General features: G+C 38.1%; 1 protein-coding gene across 5 annotated transcripts in view; it reads left to right on the plus strand.

Annotated features, from left to right (window-relative positions):
- ZNF521 (zinc finger protein 521) overlaps positions 1-22,697 on the plus strand; it is a 304,810-nt gene that overhangs the window by 158,611 nt on the left and 123,502 nt on the right. For 4 of the 5 annotated variants that reach the window (XM_043443844.1, XM_043443843.1, XM_043443842.1 and 1 more), the window contains one exon: positions 7,217-7,301. In XM_043443844.1, the coding sequence (XP_043299779.1) occupies positions 7,217-7,301 (85 nt within the window). The remainder of the gene's footprint in view (positions 1-7,216; positions 7,302-22,697) is intronic. The other variant, XM_043443840.1, reaches the window with a different exon arrangement.

The raw sequence follows: 22,697 nt of genomic DNA on the forward strand, positions 1-22,697 counted from the left end.
CAGGCTTCCCTGTCCATCACCAAATCCCGGAGCCTACTCAAACTCATGTCCATGGTGTTGGTGATGCCATCCAACCATCTCATCCTCTGTCATCCTCTTCCCCTCCTGCCCCCAATCCCTCTCAGCATCAGGGTCTTTTCAAATGAGTCAGTTCTTCGCATCAGGTGGCCAAAGTATTGGAGTTTCAGCATCAACATCACTCCTTCCAATGAGTATTCAGGACTGATCTCCTTTAGGATGGACTGGTTGGATCTCCTTACAGTCCAAGGGACTCTCAGGAGTTTTCTCCAGTACCACAGTTCAAAAGCATCAATTCTTTGGTGCTCATTTTTCTTTATAGTCCAACTCTCACATCCATGCATGACTACTGGAAAAACCACATCTTTGACTAGACAGACCTTTGTGGCAAAGTAATGTCTCTGCTTTTAAATATGCTGCCTAGGTTGGTCACAACTTTTCTTCCAAGGAGTAAGCGTCTTTTAATTTCATGGCTGCAGTCACCATCTGCAGTGATTTGGGAGCCCCCAAAAATAAAGTCTACCACTGTTCCCACTGTTTTCCCATCTATTTGCCATGAAGTGATGGGACCAGATGCCATGATCTTAGTTTGATTCAGGGATCATGATGATCATGCCATGATCATGTCAGAGTTTAAACTGTGTTAAAACCCAGTGGGTGGGAACCAGGGTAAGAATTTTGTCCTTGGTTATGGTATTCACAGTCTTCATGAGTTGTCATTTAATTAATCTGTGAATGAGGATAATAATGCCTCCTTTATTTTCACAGTTTTGTTGCAAGTGATTTTCACCTGTAAGAGTTTTTACAGATTGTAAAACATAATTCAGTTGTGAATGCATGCATGCTAAGTCACTTCAGTTGTGTCTGACTCTTTGAGACCTTATGGACCATAGCCTGCCAGGCTCCTCTGTCCATGGTATTCTGCAGGCAAGAATATTGGAGTGGGTTGCCATACCCTCCTCCAGGGATCTTCCCAACCCAGAGATTGAACCCATGTCCCTTATGTCTCCTGCGTTGGAGGCTGGTTCTTTACCATTAGCACCACATGGAAAGCTTATGATTCAATTGTAAGAAATTATTACTTTACTACAGAAATGATTATCAACAATGGTTCCTGCCTCTTAGCATTTATATGTTAGATTTGTTTTTAAAAAAATCAGAAAAATCCCTCCAAACAGTACAAAAATGTTCACAAAGCTATTTGTAACAACTAAGCACAAATTATTTTTAGTGTGTGCCAAGTGTAGGAATGTAAAGTGAATAGTGGGGATGGGGTTTAATGTTGATAAAACTACATATTATGAATTACCCTATCCATTTATTCCCATTTGTTATTATGAAATTGCTCACACATGCACCTAGATTTAATAATTGTTGACATTTAGCCATATTTATCTATATGTGACTATATATTTTTTTTTTCTGGATCTATTGAAAGTAAATTGCAAACATCATGCGATTTCATGTCTAAAGATTCAGTTTGCATCTCTTAATAAAAAGGACATTTACCCATGTAATCATAATACCATTATAGTACATTGAGAAATTTAACATAGTAATCCCCCAATATTGTCTAATAACCAAGTGAGATTCACATTTTCTCAATTTCCCCCCAAATCTTTCTATATCTGTTTTCTTCCTAAATCAGAAACCACACGTTGCATTCACCTCAAACTACATTTACTGCTGTCTCTTTTCTCTGTTTTATTTGAGAACAGTCTCTCCGGTTTTGTTCTCCCTTACACATTAACTTTTTGAAGATAACTGGCCTAGTGTATTTTTTGTTTTGAAGACTGTTCTGGATTTGTGTAAATTTTTTTCTGCAAAGAAACACTTGTTCCTCTCTCCCTGCATTTCCTGGAAATTGAATGTTTCATCTAATGGCTTAATTAGATTCACGTAGGGGCTTCCCAGGTGGCGCTAGTGGTAAAGAACCTACCTGCCAATGCATGAGATGTGAGAGATGCAGGTTCGATCCCTGAATCAGGAGGATGCCCTGGAGGAGGGCATGGCAACCCACTCCAGTATTCTTGCCTGGAGAATCCCATGGACAGAGGAGCCTGGCAGGCTATGATCAATAGGGTCTCAAAGAGTTGGACAGGACTGAAGTGATTTAGCACTCACACATATATTTTAGATAGGAATACTTTGTTATGATGTATTATGCTTCATACTGCATCACATTGAGACATAATGTCAACTATTGGTAGTTGTAAGCTAACTAGTTTGATTATAGCGAGTACCACCAGATAAGTCACTGTGAAGGGACATACACCTTTCTGTTTGCTGTTGTCAAAGGATGAGAACTGTGTCTCTCTGAAAAACCTTTTTCCTCACAGTTTTAGCATCCATTAATGAGCTTCCCTGGTGGCTCAGAGGGTAAAGAATCTGCCTGCAATGCAGGAGACCTGGGTTTGATCCCTGGGTTGGGAAGACTCCCTAGAGAAGGGAATGGCAGCCCACTCCAGTATTCTTGCCTGGGGAAATCCTATGGACAGGGGAGCTTGGTGGGCTACAGTCCATGGGGTCGTCAAGAGGCAGACACAACTGAGCCACTAACACTCTAATAATTATCCTGGACCATTTTATTAGCATTGCAAGATGGTGAATTTCTAATTTTGTCATCTCTTACTGTCAGCCTTTGGTAAAGAAAAGCTTTCCCTCATCAAAAAAGCATGAACTACACTTCCTCCTAAAAAATCATGATGCTTCTGTGACTTTATTATCAATTTTCAGAACAAGAGATTTGTGTAATTGTCTCTTCGATGGCAGCAGCTGAGATTTTTTTTCCTTTTTTGTTTTGGAGGATTACCATGGACTCATTGATGTTTTTTTATACTTTAGTGTTTTGTTTTAAAAAAATCAAAGCAATTACAACTACAAAGTATAATTTTTTTTTAATTTGATGAGGCTAAATGTGAAGCCTAAGTCCTAATGGAATATAGATTGAATGGGGAGGGAGGTTAATCAGAATAATGTGGGTTTTTTTAAGTATACATTATTAGAGATCTTAATCATTTTTTTTTAAATTTATGAGATGCTCTTTTCTCAAAGTCTCTGAGTACCTTAACCAGAGTATCACTGAAAACAAGAATGTCAAAAAGGCACATTTAAATTGTTCTCAAAATCAATCAAAAATAATGAGGTGCTGGGAAAAAGTTGTATCCTTGATAATTACATCTATCAGTATCAGAAAACAAAAGAGAACAATCAGGAGATGACAACTCCACTCCCAAGTAGCACATTAAAAAAAGGCTAATGAAAAAAAAAGTCTCTTTTAAAAATTGTACTGAATTAGCATTTCAAGTAAATTGACAACTTAAGCGTTGATAAAGGCCAATCTGGAGCCCAAACAATGGAAGTTCTGTTTCTACTTTTATCTGCTTTTAAAAGAAATGATCTCACTTGACTTTCTTTGGTTGTCCTCTATATAGATGGAAGTGTTAGTCACTCAGTGATGTCCGACTCTTTTGCCACCCCATGGACTATAGCCCACCAGGCTCCTGTGTCCATGGAATTCTCCAGGCAAGAATACTGGAGTGGGATTCTATTTTCTTCTTCCCGACCCAGGGATTGAACCCAGGTCTCCTGCATTGCAGGCAGATTCTTTACCATCTGAGCCACCAGGCAAGCCCATACAGATGGAAGCAATTGTCCTACTGGAGGGGACAGTCCTTCTTTACTCTGGGTCAGGGTGTCTGGGGAGTATTGTGCTTGATTTAGAGCTCTATTTATTGAAAACACTAACGTGGAAGAAAGTAACAAGGCTGGTGAAAGTTGCTTAAAGCATTTCTTAAACCAAACCTCTATTTTCAGTCCACAAAGGGGTTCCTGTAACTGTCACTATCGACAAGAAGTTCAACTCAACTTGTTCATTATAGCTTCAGAGCCTGAACTTAGGACCATCGAGTCAAAGTAGCAGAAAAATCGATTTGGGCTGAGAATGAGGAAGAATTCCTTCATAAACTCAGCTGTACAGAGCTGCAATGGCTTTACCTCCGAGGGCATGAGCCCCCAGGGCCAGCACTTTCAGAAGTTACAGTGACGTTACTTAAAGATGGTGTAAAGGCAGGGGTCTCTCAAATATTTTGCTAAATTATAATATATAATTATATATTTTGTAATTATAATAAGGAATAAGAGTCTATAATTATAAAAAGGAATAAGAGCCTATAATTATAATAAGGAATGTTTTCAAGGTCATTTTAACATTAGTTTAAAAAATTTGAGGGTAAAAATGAATTTTATTTTTTAGTAGTCTATATGGGCTATTTTTTCTGTCTGTTATTTTTAAATAGATTTTATTATTTTTTTTAACTTCTTATTTTATAAGTATAGGTGATTAACACTAGTGTGTTAGTTTCAGGTGTAGAGCAAAGTAATTCAGTTATTCATATACACATATCCATTCTTTTTCAATTCTTTTCCAATTTAGGTTGTTGTATTATATCGAGCACAGTTACCTGTGCTATACAGTAGGTCTTATTAGTTATCCATTTTAAAGCCAGCACTGTGTGCATGTCAATCCCAAACCAAGGGGAAAAAAAAAAGAATTTTATACCAAAGCTTTAAAAAGAAAACCACAGCACATCCAAATTTCTGTATCACTGCTTTTTATTTAGGAGATATGAGATGTCTGACGAGATGAAGTTTAAGTTATAGCATTTTAAGACCGTATTTTTGATCGCATTAAATTCTTTATCTAGTCCCAAATTTAAGAGCTTGTACATCAGAATATGACTCTCTTAATAGAAAGTAATGTTTTAGATATTGTCTTCAGAGTAGAATTAGTATTTGAATCATCAGTAGTAGTGACAAAAGCATTTTCTTTCAGTGATAAAGAAAACCGATATACATAGATCTTCCAATGTGTCAGTTCATTTTGAAGGCAGTAGTAAGTGCTGGTATTTTATTATTTTGGCTTGTCAAGTGATTTTATTCTTTATTATTAGACAAAGGAAAAAAAAGGCCCTAGTATATTCCACCAACATATTCATCAGTCATCATTTTTGGAGACAGTTTTCGACATATTGTATGTTTTACTGTGCTAACAAGAGAAAAGACTAGCCATTAAGTTTATGTTTCTTTGTTTTTCAGCAAGGTCACATATCAGGAATGATGCTGGAAGTATGCTAATAAACAATATATAATGTAGGTCATCTGGGAGTAAGAAATATTTTCTAACTAGTTCTAAAGGGAAATATTGTTAAAAAAGGGAGCGATGTTATTTACACAACACATGTTGCTCTATATGTCACCATCAAAAGCATCTTGTAAACAGCTCAGCGCAGTAAATCTTCCTTGGTGATTGTCAGGGTTTTTCAAGTCCATGTTAAATTTAGACCCAGCACACTCAATTCACAACATGCCTAATGTACAAAGCCTATTAGATTATGTAGAAAGCTTCTGCTGGAAATCAGCCTGCATTTCTGTGTTGTTCAAGGAATACCATCCTCTGACACAGAAGCAAGTACTATGTTAAGAGAAAATAATTAAGAAAACTTTACTTTAAAAGCATTTATCATTTTAACTGCTAATAAAAGGGTGCCACATTTTTTTTTGTTGCTTAACTTTGATTTTGTTGAGTTCTTTAAAATTAATTGCAGTTGACAGACTGATATTTTCTCTTGCTACCATTAGTAAAGCAATTTTATATGACTGCCAGTGAAGTGGTAATTCTGTAAGAATGCCTTAACAAACTGTCATTGATGTGATTTTACAAATGTCATTTTCTCACTTTCAGGAGAGTTTCAAATGGATTATTTCATAATGCTTTATTTTGTTTTACAAGGTGGTTTTTAATTGTAACTATCAAGTTTCATCATAAAGGCAATTATGTAACTATGTTCTGGAAAACTTAAAAGCAATACTTTACTTATTGAGTTCATCTAATATGTACTAAGCCATATAGGGGACACAGAAATGAAGATGAAGAATCGTAAAGGCTGCCTTTATCAGAAAGCCCTACTTTTAGAATTGAGAATTTATTTCCTGAAGAGTGTCATACTGAATGAAGTAAGTCAGATAGAGAAGGAGAAATATCGTATGACATCCCTTTTAGGTGGAATTTAAAAAGAAATTATACAAATGAACTTACAAAACAGAAAGGGACTCAGATTTACAGCTCAGCACAGTAAATCCTCCTTGGTGATTGTCAGTGTTTTTCTTACTTAAGAAACAAACTTATGGTTGTCAGAAGGAAAAGATAGGGACTTTGGGAAGGTCATGTACACATTTCTATATTTAAAATGGATAACCAACAAAGACCTACTGTGTAGCACATGGAACTCTGTTCAGTGTTATGTGCCAGCCTAGATGGGAGGGGGGATTTGGGGGAGAATGGATGCATGTATATGTATGACTGAGTCCTTTCACTAATCACCTGAAACTCCCACAACATTGTTAATTGGCTGTACCCTAATACAAAGTAGAAAGTTTAAAGTTTGGGGGAAAAAAAGAGAGAGAAGTTATTTCTCTTCCCAGCTGTAAGGCACTGTGACATTAGACACATTATTCTACTTCCCTGGACCTCAGTTTCTTTATTTATGATACAAGAATTATAATAAATCCTGTTCTGCCTATTCACAAGACTTTTGTGTAATGATGAAATGGTTTTAGAATGTTCAATATGACATGATTTCTTTATAGGAGATATGTATTTAAATGCTAGTGTTCAGCAAGTTCTGAAACATCATCTAAATTTCATACTTCAGCTAAAAATTATCGTCTCTAAATCTCTTAGCTAGATTTTGTGAATCATCACTTACTGGCTGTTTTGTGTGGGTATCTTGAAGCAACCCTGCAGTTATGTTTTTCAGAATGAAAGTGTGCCTTATCCTCAAAGACACAGGTTTCTGAAACTCAGCAACGCTTTACATGTATTTTCAATACCAACTTCTGTTTATATAAAGTAGGAATCTTTAAACATGTATTGTACTATAATTATGTGTCTTCATTTCTTCCAACTGTTTGCAACGAAAAACATAATGTTTGGATCAAGCCATGGTTCATAGTAGGGAACTCGCAGAATTTTGCCCAAGTGGCCCTACAGATGTTTAGTTAACAACATATATAAGACCATGGTCTCGGGAAAATTCTGTGATCAGGTAGGGTTTGTTTTTTTGTTTTTTGTTTTTCTAAAGAAAAAAATAAAAATATGCATGCATCTAAGTAATTCTGTTTATACTTGTTTTCTCAGAAGAAGACCTATCAGTGCATCAAGTGTCAGATGGTTTTCTACAATGAATGGGATATTCAGGTGCATGTTGCGAATCACATGATTGGTAAGTGACACTCCGAACCTTCTTATAGACAGATTTTCCTCTTCCTTGTGTACAATGCCTATATAATTAAACAGAGTTAAAGATGAATTAATTGTTCAGCCATCAATGATTTACCTAGGCATGATTGATTTTTTTATTACTATTATTAGGCCTGATAAGGCATTAGCACATTTTATTTTCTGCAAGGGCTAGTTTAGACTTCTGCAGAGGATTATATATCTACTGCCAGTCAAAACACAGGTGATTAACAAATTAAACTTCTAATCATTTTTGCATTATTGAAAACTAACAGGAATGGTTAATGAACTGGATGTTAGCTTTCCATAGAGTTTTAGACAGGTTTTAATTTCAGAAGTTATTATGGTAATGGCACTGCTGTGTGTTGCTTAAGCATCTTTGTATCCAAATCTAAAGTGGTGAGTTTTTGTGATAGGGAAACATAAATAATTTAAATTGCCGTAAAATAATTTTATATGTATGGTTTCAACAGCCTGGAAATAATCATGGTCATAAAGATCATGTAAAGAATTCAGTCATCATTTTTTATTCCCCACCAAATTTTATGCAGATTTTTATAAAAGCAGTTCGGGTAAAGATCTCTGAGGTTACTCTAAGCCTGTGTTTTCAGGGATTTTGCATTTTTCACATGGGCTACAGCTAAAAGGATAATTTTTTCACTTACTCTTATTGTCCCATTATCCCTTAATTCCTCTGGGGTTACCTCCTATGTTTTAATTTGATAAGCACTTTGTAATAACACTAAGAATTTTACCAGCCAATTAAACTTTATCAAGCAGACCTTTTTCTACTAGTAAAATGACAATTGCTATTACTTTATACTATTTTTGTCACTCATTTGTGTTTTTACATGATGTGAGTTTTTTTTATTTCATACTACTTTCATGGTATTTTATAATATCATAAATTATTGTGATATGGTATTTCAAAAGTGTGATCAACCTCATGCTCTCTGTCTATCAAACTCTAAGAAAGGAAAGAAAATTCAGCATTTTAGACTCTGAACTCCTTTTCAGGGGTAAACAAGTTTTATCATACACCTAATCAGCTGCATTCTAAGAGGGTGCAATAGAAGGGTTGCTCCAATTATAATTACTGATCCTTACAACCAGCTATAACAAAATTGCTAATGACCTTGTACCTATTAATGAAGATGAAGTCAAAAGTATGTTGGAAACTTTATTAATAGGTTTTTAGTAGGATTTGCTTTATAGTTTTCAAATGATGATCTTTAGGAGGATTACAGTTTACAAAAGACTAAGTGTTTAATTATACAATATGCAGCTTATACCTAACAGCTAAAATATAGGTTACTTTTTCTCTATATTTTCCAGATATAAGTACTAATATTATTAGTGAGTTTCCTCTGCATTAAATGGAAATACTCTTAAATGTGCCAGAATAACATTGACAGTTTTATTGAGTGTTCAGAAGATAATGAGAACATGTAAGAGAGACTGAAATGTTTCTTATGTTTTCCTTTCTGTTTTGGATTCCAAAAAATATTCTATGTAAACTTTCAAAATGGACTGGCATGGGGGGGAAACACATGGGTTAGAAAAAATGAATTTGTCTTTCCAAATATGAGTGTTAATATTTTCCATCTCTTTATTTCTTGAGTAAAGCTTACTGGTGGCAGTCATTCATGATTCTGCATTAGGCCACAGTTTTACAAGGGGGTTAGTGAAAATATTTCTTGGAAGTTTGCAGCTTATGGAAAATTTAGTGGAACATTGTGCTTCTGATTAGTTTTATTCTTTGTAAACTTGTTTTTGGTTCTGGATTTATTATTTATCCCAGGGCCCAGCTGAACAAATGGAATATATTTTCGACACATTATTAATGTTCTTTTGCCAAGTAGAATCTGAATGGAATGCTGAGCATGAGAAGAATTTTTTATTTTAGTATCATTTGTCCAAAATGTTCATTGATTTGGCCTGGTCCTTTTTAAAAATTGCTTTATACCTTTCATTTGCTATTTCTCTTAATATTCCTGGCATCATTAGTGCTTTCCCAAAGCTTCCCCGCCTCTACCTTATGGTGGATTAATATGACACTCACCTCCTCTTGGGATCTGAACGTTTAACAATTCACCTTCCATCAGAGAAGAAAATTCTATTCCTTTTCACAGAGGGCCTAGGTAGTTAATATTCATGCTATTTTTTAATAATAAAATATGTAATTCTCTTACACTTGAGGCCTAAACAAAAGAATAGTAGCCATTTAATTGTTATAACTGTTGACCATGTATCCAAGTCCTTACATTTCTTCCCCTCTGCATTGTTAGTATCTAGAGAGAGAGAATGTGTACCAGGAGGATGTCACAAAGGCTAAGATATCCCTTTTTAAAATCCCAGTGTGATGCTTAGTTTTTCAAATGAGGCAGGCAGCATGATTCTGTTGGCTAAAATACCTCCATTGAGGGTAGGTATTTTTAGGTTGTGTATCTGTATATGTTTTTTTGTCTAATCAAAAAATAATCTCAACTGGACATTTAGCAAGGAAGAGGGATTAGAGGCTATCTGAAAAGCCTCTTACTCTTTTTGTTAAGAGGGCCTATAGTGTTTTTACAGATTTTGTTTTCCATTTCAATCAGTCTAGAGGAGAGATTATGTCACTTGATGGAAAACAGGGTCTGCAGATGACCCAATGAGGTGTGACTTTAAACTCCTTCTTTGACCAAGTCATTTGCATTTGCTTCTATGTAGCACACATGTTTTAATGCAGTCTCAATGTCAGGGAACCTCCACGCTTCTTTCTGGATGTGCTGGTCTCAGTCTATTGGCCAGGGACATTTGTGAAAGGAAACCCATCAGTGTTTCCGCCAGGTATACACTGGAGATGCTATGCCGGAGTGCCATTTTGCAGTGAGGTGTGGACACGTGCTTTGAGTTGCAGGAATAATTACTCAATAAACATGCATTGGGGATTTGACTTATGTCTATTAAGGAAAAAAGAAAACCTCACTCTCGATCGCATTTTGACACAGTTTCAGTAAGAAATCAGACCAGCGAGTATTTAGAGGTTTCTCTTCTTTACCCACACACACATACACACACACCTCCCCCCTCCAAGAGCTACAAAACGCTTTAACAGCTTTCCTGGGGGAAAGATTTCCCTCTTTTAAAGTCTGCACAGATGAAAAATTTTTTCTTGTCTTCCTTTGTTTCTTTCCCATAGTTTACATTGGCTTTTGACCTGAGAATGCAGAAAGAAGCCATTGTGCACTGTGTCCTTTAATTCATTGTTCACTCTCCTTCCATCAGCACAGTAAATATTTATTGTTTCCCCCCCTTTGATATTTCTATTATTATTATTATTTGGTATGGATTAGCACAGATAGTGATGAGACCAGAGAATGTAAATGTGTTTCACCCAGCAAAGGGATTGCCTCATATAAAATTATGAGGCTCAACAGCAGTAGAGTAAATTTGTAAGTGCTCTGAATAAAGGGTTGTTAGGCATGCGATAATATAAAGAGATGACATTGCCAAGAACTATTTATGAGAAGCTTAATTTTTTTCACTCTGATAATTCTTGACCAATAATTACCAGCCTCTAATTATCTATTTTAGTTCGAAAGAAATTTCTATCACTACGGAGGTTGGCATTGCAGCTAGCGCGTAAATCCCCAAAGAGACCGATGTGTTCCAAACAGCCACAAACAACTGTCTCAGGAAACAGAGTGAGCAAATTGCGAGCGGCTGGTGGTAGACAACCAGCAGTAAGCTCACCATCGAAGGCCAGTCAGCTTGACAAAGAAATGATCAAAGGGGAGAAATACCATTATCCTTGGAATTGATTGCTACGGTCATAGCCTTTGGAGGACAAGTGGCCAGGGTATAGCATAGCCATTTCCAGCCCTTGCTTTCCAAGTTCTTGGATGGAGAATCTGAAGGGAATGAGTACAAACCATTTACCTAAGAATTGTTTAAAATTGGCTTAGAAATGATTACTTATTAAGTTTACTTTTCATATGATCAGAAAGACCAGTTGGAATAGCACAATTGTAGCTAAGGTGGCAGAGTATACTCTTGTGGGAAAAAAAGGGGAAAATCAACAAATAGTCAGTAACAGATGTGTCCCAGATGGATCAGGGTGACACTTAGTGCATTGGAAGCAGTAAATGTATTTACTCTTAGTGAAGCAAAACTAGAATTTGGGACTATGAACGACATCTAATATAAAAACATGGATGCATAGATATTGACTAATTTTATTCAAATCTCTAATACTCCATGCTTTATGAATAGTTGCAATTTTTAAAATATCAAGGAAAGGATTCAAGCTTTCTGCAGTGCACGCAGGATAAAACCTACCCTATGTATTTTGTTCCATGTGATATAAATCACTGATATTAAGATAGAAAGAATGCATAGATCAGTTTTGTACAATGTGCTGAGATTTCTGTCTGTGCTTGTGGCAAGTGACATTCATATATTCTGAAATTTGCTTGATGCCCAAGGTCACAAATGGCATCCTTTTCCTTCTGTTTCTTTAGTAGATGGTGTGCTATGCGACTCATCATCATTAGTTTTGTGATATTCAGCATCACTTCTGAAACATTCCAACTGGAGTGCTCTTGCGTCAGAATAGACTAAAACCAATATTTTGAGGTTTGTAGTGGTTTGGGACTTTATGTGTCTGAAGGGGAAATATCCAAAGATATGTATCTCTGCATTGGAAGATAAAGAGCCATGTTGCTGTTTAAATGCTAAGCTCTCATTGGCTGCTTTTTAAAAAACACGATTATGGTGGATCTACAACAATGTGTATATGAGTCGCTGTTTCTATATATGTGTCTACCTGCACTGTCCTGAGAAGCTCAAAGTCCGTAAGTTCTCTGGAGTTTACATGAGCTCTAAATGAGAAGACTATTGAATTTTTTTAAGTCATCTTCAGTTGATTGCTTACAAAACTCAGGGAATTAAGATGTAAGCATTTGGTGTTAAATATGTTGAAATACTGGCTAATTTCATCAAGAGCTGGATTAAAAAAGATGAAATCTGGGCAGTTTAATGGTAACAGAAAGCTACCCTCATGTGGGCAATGCTGGCTTATTTGAAAAGCCCATAAAGGGTTTCTACATGGACCATACAAAAGGGATACTTTCTCTTTAATAGCCATCTGTACAGGAGAGATGAGAAGTGGGCCAGGTCATCTCTCCTCAGCTGTCATGATATTAACGTAGGTAATGGAGCAAGCTCGGCATTCTGCTGGGTGTTGTTTTTCATAGATGTTCATCGATTTACACAGATAATTCTATTTATTTCTTCGAGTTGGTCCAAGTGAGCCCGGCAGAATAACAAACACCAAAGCATTTCAAATGACTTTATCTTTGTTTGCCACGTAACTTTGGTCTAAAAAAAAAAAATGGTGTCATACCTACTGTGCAGATGGTGGCATGATTTGTAAACCAGCCAAAACATTTAAACAAATGTGTGATCTGGGGATAGATTTAAATAAAGGATAAAACGGAGTGTGGGCCACAAATTCTAATAATCAGATGATTTTAAGTTGTGTGCAGTGTGGAGTGATGGTCACAGCGATGGCAAAGAAAGCTTGCCAGTGACAGCAAGATGCCTCACAGCTCTCCGCACGGCGCCTGTGGCCCGGCAGGCCTCAGTTTGAGAACCGCACATTTGCTGGCAGCTGGCAGCTCTGTATGGGGACATCAGATAAAACTTATGTAAAATGAAGTGTTATTGCTTCGTATGAAATCGTTCAGAGAGGGAATCCGCAGACAGTAACTGAAAACAGAATTCATGGTACCAATGAAGCAGACTGTAAATATAAAGAGGGTTTAATTATCTGCGCAATTTAACAAAAATTCAAGATATCCTCGGAAAGGACATACACGGGCATAAATAGAACGTGGCTACACCGTTGAACGAGTGCAAAGTGGGGACACAGGAGATGACCAAGCTCCTCTATACTCTCAGCCTTCCTAAAAACAAAGACAGTTTAATATGAAAGCAAAAAGACCTTAAAAAAAAAAATCTTTTTGGAATAAGATTCCGTTTTCAAGAGCTCATCTTGATTCTTTGGATTCTGAAGCCACTTTTCAGGAAAATCTTTGGGGCCTCTCTCTTATGTCAGTGTTAAGCTATTAAAAGACACATGAGAATGTTAACCCTTGTTTTGTGTTTTAGCCTGCGTCTAGCAGCTTTAATTTACAAGAATGAAAAGTACTGGTGGTTAGTGGAGTTTCTAACTTACAAGCCCTTAAGAAAGCTTCTCAGACATTTCTCGTCATGTTCGTTTTCCCTGAGGCTGGGGGTTTTCACTGAGCCCACCAACAGATGGAAGATCCAGTTTCTTGTTCCTTTTTAGAACACATGGTCCTAAAAGAGACTTCATAAGAATGTTGTCCCCAAGCAGAATTACGGAGACGCCAGCCTGCCTTCCTAGGCTCTGTACAGAGACACTGGGCAGTGTCTGTGCCAGATGGAAAGTTCTATGTGACTGTCTGAGACATGCTGGTGGGGCTTCTGCCTCTGGTTTTGTCCTCTCCTTTGACTTCCCTGGAGGCTCAGGTGGTAAAGAGTCTGCCTGCAATGCAGAAGTCCCAGGTTCCATCCCTGGGTCGGGAAGATCCCCTGGAGGAGGGAATGGCAACCCACTCCAGTATTCTTGCCTGGGAAATCCCATGGACAGAGGAGCCTGGCGGGCTATAGTCCATGGGGTCACACAGAGTCAGACATGACTGAGTGACTAACACACTCTGATTTGCTGGAGAATATGCCACAGGGCATACCCGTCCACTCACCATTAGATATGTTGATTATCAAACGGGGGTGACTGTCTGCTTCTGCATGAAGTTTGCAAAACATTTCTGAATGGAGGGCGGGTAAAGTCATCCACCAAAGATAAATAGAGGGATCCTACACACACACACACACACACACAGGCCCAGATACGCATAGGCATCATGACCTAATTCCACAGGATCAGTTCAGACGCATAAAGAGAAAAAGGTGGCTGATGACCTATTTCCATAGGTGATTTCCTGGTCGCAGGGCCATTCCTAGCACGTAAACAAAGGGATGTGGAGAGTGGGTGTTGAACTTCAGCGGCTCATATTGTTGCGTTTGGTGAGCTGATGAGCTTCCTAGGTCACCTTTAGAATTATGCCTATGACAGCAGCAGCTACCTGCCAAGATTGCGAGGTATCTCACAGCTCTCAGAACGGCGCCCGTGGCCCGGTAGGCCTCAGTTGGAGGGTACACATTTGCTGTACAGCTGGTGGCTCTGTATGGGGCAGCCGTGTGGGCTGTTAGGGAGCTGGAAAGGAGACAAGCATGAAATTTCTTCTAACCCCAACTCTGTTTTTCTGTACTGTTGGCTGCTTCTCAGTTCCTTGACAAAAAAAAAAAAAAAGAAAGAAAAGCAATCAGGCACCCTTTAATCCGCCTGTGATTACCACTGGTATAAAAAGAGAAGCATAATGAGGAAAAATGCCTCGTTTTGTTGCCTTCAAAAGCCAACAAATTGGAGTTAACTTGACAGGAAGTGGCTTAATAATTAGATTATTTATTTATTCCTGACACATATCCCCCTGTTACTGGTCTCAGGAGACCCTGTAGATGGTACGATTTTCAAGCTGCCATTACTTCGCTGTCTTCTGTGAACAAAGAAGCTACTGTCTATCAGTCAATTAAATGCACTCTTTAAGCGGAGGCTGCGAAGTCCTCAATGGAGAGAGCCCTGGGACGCTGTGGCTGATGATTCTTTTCTCTGTACTGTACATCACACTCTCAACTACAGTCCCCACAGAGATGGAATAAAGTCAGGCATTAAAATATCACTTGTTGATTTGTTTGCTAATGAAGAGCCATTGAAATGTTTGTGTATTTCTATGGCAAAATTGTTGATAAAAGGGCCGACTTGCCTGTGTATCTTGGTTCATCCGCCGTGAGTGCTTATTTAAGAACTATTAAAATTAAATTCAACCCACAACAGAAGTAAAAACTCTGAGATAATAGGAGTTTTCTTACAATGTTCATCACGTCAAGTGACTTAAGGGAAAATGGAGAGATGGCATGATTTCAGTCCCTGACTTATGTTGCATTCAGCCAAACACCTTATTTTCTCTGATGTAAAAATGTGTAAATCTTTTTTTTCAGAGAATCTGGGAGCCACAGTTTTACGTAGGAAAAGATATGAGAATCTGTTTGTGAGAATAATGTCCTGAGAAAATTTTTTAAAGATGAATGGCGTTTTGGTAGCCATTTCTCTAACTCAGTGAAATAGGTGCAGAAGTTTTTCTGGGAAGCTTAGTAGGGGGTTTTATAACGACTGACTTCCCTTCTATGGTCCTCCTCCTGTTTTCTTTCTTTCTTTTTTTTCTGTTTTCTTTTCTCAGCATTACTTTATTTCCATCTACGTGGTGGTGACTTTTCGATCACTGCTTAGCCAAGGTTTTTAATCCTGCAATATATTCATCACCTTCTTACTATTTCCTGTTTACTATGTACAAAGCATGCCTTTGCTAGACCTCTCAGGCTCCTATTAATTGGTTTTAAGAGTACATCTGTTGTTAGCTTGGAGAGCTCAAGGTCTGCCTAAGCTGAAAGACTTAGACAATATTATGACAGCTCTCTGCTGAAATATTTAGCCATGGCTCTGCCATTGAAAGGAATAAATTTGGAATTGAAACCAAAGCCACTGAACACTGGAAATTGTCCCCACTTCTTCCCATCAGGCTTCATAACTGTAATCAAGGCTTGAACTGTAGTTTTCATGATTACCTGACAACAGGCTGTGAAGAATTAATTCAAGCTACCATCAGATGGCCGTATTCCTTATTTCTACCTTGTTATTCCAAGTCATTTTGTTAGAAAAAGCTTAGATACTCGGAGGTGTTCTGTAATAGAAAATGAATTCGAAACCCTTTCATTAATTGGTGATTAATATATTTCAGGATTAGTTTAAGCAGGGCCCTACCTCCTGCCCAGTCAAGTATGTTCTGGTTAATATCCAATTATCTGCACCTTCGTAGTTATTATGTCTTAATATTTCGGATATGATAACCAGAAACTTGAGAGTCATGCTAATGAGGAGCATAGAACAAGAATTAACCAATGACATACTCAATGATCCTTGGTGAGGAAAGAATCTCTTTTTTTCCCCTTAACACATTGCTTCAGCATCTTCTGAGCACTGGCTGAAAACTAAGACCTTCAGCTGAAGCAGGCCAGAATGGGAAAAGCCAGTCAGGTTCTCCTTTTAAGTAACAGTAGCCTGAATGCACAGCGCTGAAGTTCACCTAAGAGCACAGTTTAAGTTCACTTCATGGCGAATCAGAATAGGAAGCAGAGGGCTGGTTTCTCTTTCCCAAACAGGAAACATCACATCCTTTATCTTTTCCTTTTAACAGAGCCACAAGTTGTTACCTCTTCAAAGGATGTTTTAATTCAGATTAATTTGAAATGCCTTTAATAGTTCACAAAGGAAACACCTTTCCCTGCTAACCTTTTATCCTCTTACCCCGCCCTCCCCCCCACATATCACCATGCTGTACACATGTTGCATCTCTATTTAATTTTTTTGCAGGGAATTTCACTTTTGCCCAATCTGACCTAGCTCCCCAAGCAGCGCCTGCTAGGGTGGCGTGTGCTGCTTCAAACCACACAGCTTTCAAAGAGTCCACATGGTACGTTGCCCCTTTATATGCTGTATTGTAATGAAGCCACATCAGTAAATTGCAGTGAAGGGTGATTGTTGCACGGGGATCACTACTACACCTTAGGGTCCATTTGCACCAGATTATTCTTTTTATTGTTATTATTACTTCCCATCTCCTTTACTCTCTTGCCGGTGAACTTGCTCCTGGCCATCGGTGCAACGCAGAGGGGATCTTAAGGAACGCTGCAGGCAGTGTGTTTTTTCTCTTAGCCCATACCAATCACCGTTCAGTTCCAAACCCGGGTACCCTGGGTGGCTTGGTGGGACCTTATTGATGCCGCTTTACCCTGTCGACCCTGTTCATAATGTTCCTCATCTTCATCTTCTTAGAAGAACACATTTACTGTGAATAAAAATGACCCATTTCTTTTCATACGTCTCATCTAGATGTTATAAATTTACCCTCAGGATGATCAATTCATTTGACCCTTCCCCCAGAAAGATTTAATAATTTACTGGGGGCTTAAATGCAGGATCACTGTTTAGGGAAAGATTGGTATTTTCTGTATCTTCTTGAGCTTCCTTAAAACACAGAATAAAGTTATTATGAGTATTGTACATATTAGTATTATCTCTTTACGAAATAGGGGCTTCCCAGGTGGCTTAGTGGTAAAGAATCTGCCTGCCAATGCTGGAGACACAGGTTCGATCCCTGGGTTGGGAAGATCCCCTGGAGAGGGAAATGGCAACCTACTCCAGGATTCTTGCCTGGGAAATCCCACGGAGAGAGGAGCCTGGAGGGCTGCAGTACATGGGGTTGCAGAAGAGTCAGACATGACTGAGTAACTGAGCACGCACATACTTTACAGAATAGCCTACTTCCTAACCCTGACCAACCACTGTGGCTCAGTAACTGATAAAAAATAGTGTGGATTTAAGTCAAGGATCCCGTGTTCTTATTAAACAGAGTTATGAACAAGGTTTTAGCTTGAGAGTTATTCTTTGTGAATTTGGGGTGACAGTCTAACCCCTCTGCTGTTACAATTTTAGTACCTGTGTCCATTTGTTTTTCCAGATGGTTAGGGCAACTCTTGTTCTGTTTTTCTTTTTATAAGCCTGGGCTGCTGCGCAGCATTCAAACTAAAATGTAGAATTAGAGCTGACACACCTTCAATTGAACTATCAAGTCTTTTAAAATGGCTCAGCAGTGACGCCAGGCCGCGCTGTTCAAGTATACACCCTTCCGACTGCAGGCCAAGGGGCATTGATTTTGAGCTGTCATTTCTCATGCACATACTGTAGCATTGAAATTTAAACCTTAATCCACTCAGTAATGCAATTAATTTTTAATGTGCAGTAATACTAATTGAAATAGCCTGAATTTAGTAAGTCACCGCAAGACATTCTCCAAAGCAAGACTCTCCGCTGAGAACAGGGGAGGACAGACGATCACTGTTACAGTGTTTACAGGATAAATGCTCAGTCTGCAGACCTCCAGTGGCAAGGGGTGTTCTTTAGGCTATCGCATATCTCTGTGTGAATAGAAATATCTTTTCAGAGAGAATTCTTACTTTCTACCCACTGCAACAGGCTATAAGATTTCCGATCAACTTTTTTCTTTTTTAAAAAAGCATAGTTTTAGTTTAAAATATCTTAACAAGCTAAAGGCAAAAATTGTATTAACCTGTTTTTTAATGCAATTATGAATAGTTGCAAATGAAATTATCTGCCAACAATGTCTTAGTCAAAAGCAATGTTTCAGTGGACAATCTCATTATATGATGTGCATTTGAGATATTGTTTCCAGGCTGGATGAATGTATGTATTTGATCAGCTGTTTGTAAATCTATTGCCTTGTTTTGGTGTATGTATATTCCTGTGAATTGAAAATACCCCCTACTTTCTTTTATTTCCAACTGTGTTGCTTTGCATGCTTTTTCAAAATAGGCTTTTAAATGTTTTGTGAGATTTCTTTTTTGCTAGGCCAGAGCAAAGCAAATTTTGTACAGTAAAACCAAATAGGTTTCCAGTCATTTCTCCTCTAAAAAGGCTCTCTAACCACATTTATCTGCTAGTAAATGAGGACTTTTTAAAATGCATCAGTTCTGCTGATGAATGGGCTTGCAGAGTGTTCAAAATGAGCAGAAGCATTAAGTTTTAGAAAAAAGCAAGCACTGTATATCATGCTTTCATGGCTCTCACATTATAGTATTTAATAAGCCAATGGTGCTGTTAAATATTTAGTAAAGGTTCCCTCAAAACCCTGCCATCTATTCATATGGGATTTGAAGACATTTTTGCAGCACATAAGTAAAAATGATGTTACAGAACTTGAGGCAGTTGTAGCGTGGCATATTATCTAAATGAAGTGTGGGTAACACGGTAAAAATGAGTTCAAGAGATTCACACCTACGAAAATTCCTAAATCAGTTCACATTCTTTGGATTAAGGGTTCGACCTAGCTTTCATTTTGTCACTGTTAAGTCAAAGTGCTGTTGGGATTATTTACATAGAGTCTTAAAATGATATTATAGCATGTTTTTGAAAAAGGAGGCTCTTATATTGTACTGATTTTGAGCCATTCCTAGTATCTCAGTCAAGCTTTATAATAGACATTTTTTCTTTTTCACTGAATAGAGGGAGAGAAAAAGAGATGAAGAAAACCAATTTATAGTTTGTTCAGAATATATTATCAAATCAGATTGGGGTCTATAGTAAGTGAAGTCTTCTTAGCACCTGTTTTGGGTATGCTATGGCAAATACCAAACATTAGACAGATACTGTTGTACAACACTGATAAATGCAAAATGGATCATCTTTTTCAATTTTTCCTTATAATATTTGATGGTTATTATCCAAATAACAATAATTACTCTTTTAATCTGGAATGGAAATTGGTTTCCAAGATCCTTAGTGAACATATTGCCAGTAAATACGCTGCTGACATCATAATTGTCATCATGTTAGTGACTTAGAATTTACACGTAAACCTTTCAGCGCTTAAGAGTACTATTAGTTTTGAAAGTATAAAGATAAAGGCTGGTTGTTTGTCTTGTGTGTAACACATCTGGTTCTTCTAAGGGGCTGTTTGCTCAATTCTGATTTTCACCCTGTTTTATATGCAGCCAGTGACCACAGTATTCATTCAAACTGCACAGAGACTCATGTCATCTGTAAAGCATGGCTTACTGATCTTATTTGCTATTTGTATTCTCATAAGAAGAAACCTAGGATTCATGCGATTGGGGGAAATACATTTCTTTGTCGAATTATGTATATCACATGTACGTTCGTAGCAAGAATTTCATAATGAAGGATGGATAAAGGAGACAGCTTTAGGTATATATGAAGCAGAAGAGAAGGAAAGTGATGCAGGGTTCATATATAGGTGTGTTTAATATGCAGTGCTTGATGTACATTGACCCCAGGTTACAAGACTAGAAAATCCCATTTTCCAGCTTGTTTCAAATGTGGTAAAAATGCTGCTTCAGTTGCTTTATGCTACTCACATTGGGAAAGGTGCTTATCCTGTGATAATTATCATCAAGGAATATTAATGCGTTCAGCATTTGTAACCCAAAAACTCATTATAGCTTAAGCTGTGCATCATCTGTGAAGAGAGAACTTTGCCAGAATTCGCTCTTCACAGGGGTTGCCTCCTGCTTGCTGCGGAGTGGTCAGACTACTGCAAGAGGTCACTTAGGCTATTTTTGAAAGCTGAAGTTTTGCAGTTTTTGAATCACTGCCTTCTGTCTAAAAAGCCTGATCATTCTTGCCACAAAATGTCCTGCTTCTAAACGAATGCATATGGAAGTGCAATTAATAATAATAAAATAAAGAGATAACCATGTCTTGTTATGTTGAATCCAAGGGGATGAGCACATAGATTCCATACCAACAGAACTGAAGTATTGGTGTCTTGTCTTCTCTCGTTGTGCAAAGGGATTCATTTACACCAGTTTCCTTAATGCAGGTGCCCTTGGGTTTTGGATAGAATTGCCCCCACTGGGGCTCCACTTCACAGCCCTCTGGCTGGAAATTGTGTAAATAAGACTGCAGGGTCAGCCTTCCGTTTTCAGCAGCAGTGTCCTTAATTAGTCTGTGACAGTCTTTCACATGAGCCTGCCCTGTTCCCAGGATCGTGTCTCACCCATCTAAGACATCTATCTGATACATACCTAGATCTTTCTGTATATGCCTTTAAAATCATTCTGGGGGTGTGCATACGGACATGCCGAGAAGGAGCATCTTTGGGTGTGTTGAGAATCCTGTAACTTAATCTGATCAAAAGATCTAGCTCGGTGGCTCCCTTTTAAATGACAAGTGGTTAGTTTCAGAAGCACACTGGACCCTCAGCTGAGGTGGGCAGCTTGCTGCTGCAAAGGAGCTGTGTGCCTGGGATATTTTTATATGATTAAATCCCATTCTTTTTCTCCCACTGATCCATTGCTTGTCATTTCCCACAAGCAACACTGCTCGGCGCAGCCTGGTATGGTTTGTGCTGGGCCAGGCAGAGAACACTAATGCTCAGCGCTGTCTGGTTTTGCAGGACTGCTGTGTTTCTGAGGTCAAATTGTAAACCTGGCCTTGCTCCTGGGAGGACTAGAAAAATACGTTTCATAACTTTCCGTAGACCAATGCAGAGAGAGAGAAAACCGTGAAGCCCATAGGCTCAGTTTAGATGAGCTGTGAGGTTGGAATTCATCAAGCAGGAAAGCTGACTGTTGTTTAGGCAGCTTCCTTACCATGAGGGGTCATGGCCGTGGTGCCCAGTCGGTCCTAGCTGAGGGTACTGAGGGACAAGATCATCATTCAAATAGCCCAGCAGGCACAAACACACGAGTTGATAATCTAGAGTAAACTTGCTGAAATAAAAACTTCCTTGTTAAAAATTACTTCCATGAAGGGTTACTGATAGAATGAGTACCTGAGTTCAGTGATGATATTGTATCCTTGTTCCCCTGGAGGCCATTTGTTTGTTGCTTGTTTTTGTTTGTTTGCTTTTTGAATAGGACAGACTCTTCATCTTATCCACTGGAGCCCTAATGCCACAAAATGAACGAATGGCCTGCACCAGAGACTTATTCTCAGTAGAGTTGGGCAGGGAGGCTGTCAAGTCTAGCTGAGAGATGCAATGGTGGCCGATCTTCTGTGAGGATGTAAACTTAATAATCTTTATGAATTTTGAGCGACTCATAACTCTACTTCCTCACCCAAAGAAGCATTATGAAAAGATTGCTTCTAAATCCTTTAGACATTCTCTGCACTTGTGATAGATGCCATTCTCTTTACCTTGAGGCGTTGGAAATGAATGTGGTGTGTTTTTGTTTTTTTTTGCAAGAGGCAAAAATGTATACTTTAGAAGGAGCAAATTGTATTTTCATGTTTAAGTTCACTCTTTGCACTTGATGTGGTCTGATCCAAATGTGAAGAATTGCTTTTGACATTATTTCTGTGTCTGCTGCATCCTAGGATCTTCACATTATTATGCTGAAGTGCACTATCACATGGGATAAATAGTGTGTTGGAAACCTGGCAATAGCATTGAGGTTGCATTCTCTGGCCAGGCTCTTTCAGTTAGCTGTAAATTCTTCAGTTATTGGAACAGCTTTAATTTAACTTAGTAACAACACAGTAATATTGTGTGCAAGTATGTGTGTCTTTTATGAAAAAATGACCATCTTCCAAGTTGAATCGGTTTGTTTAGAGGCAAAAACTAGCTTGTTATCTCTTAGGAAAAAGGTAATTTTA

Source organism: Cervus canadensis, chromosome 23, assembly GCF_019320065.1.
Source record: "Cervus canadensis isolate Bull #8, Minnesota chromosome 23, ASM1932006v1, whole genome shotgun sequence".
NCBI classification, from domain to species: domain Eukaryota; kingdom Metazoa; phylum Chordata; class Mammalia; order Artiodactyla; family Cervidae; genus Cervus; species Cervus canadensis.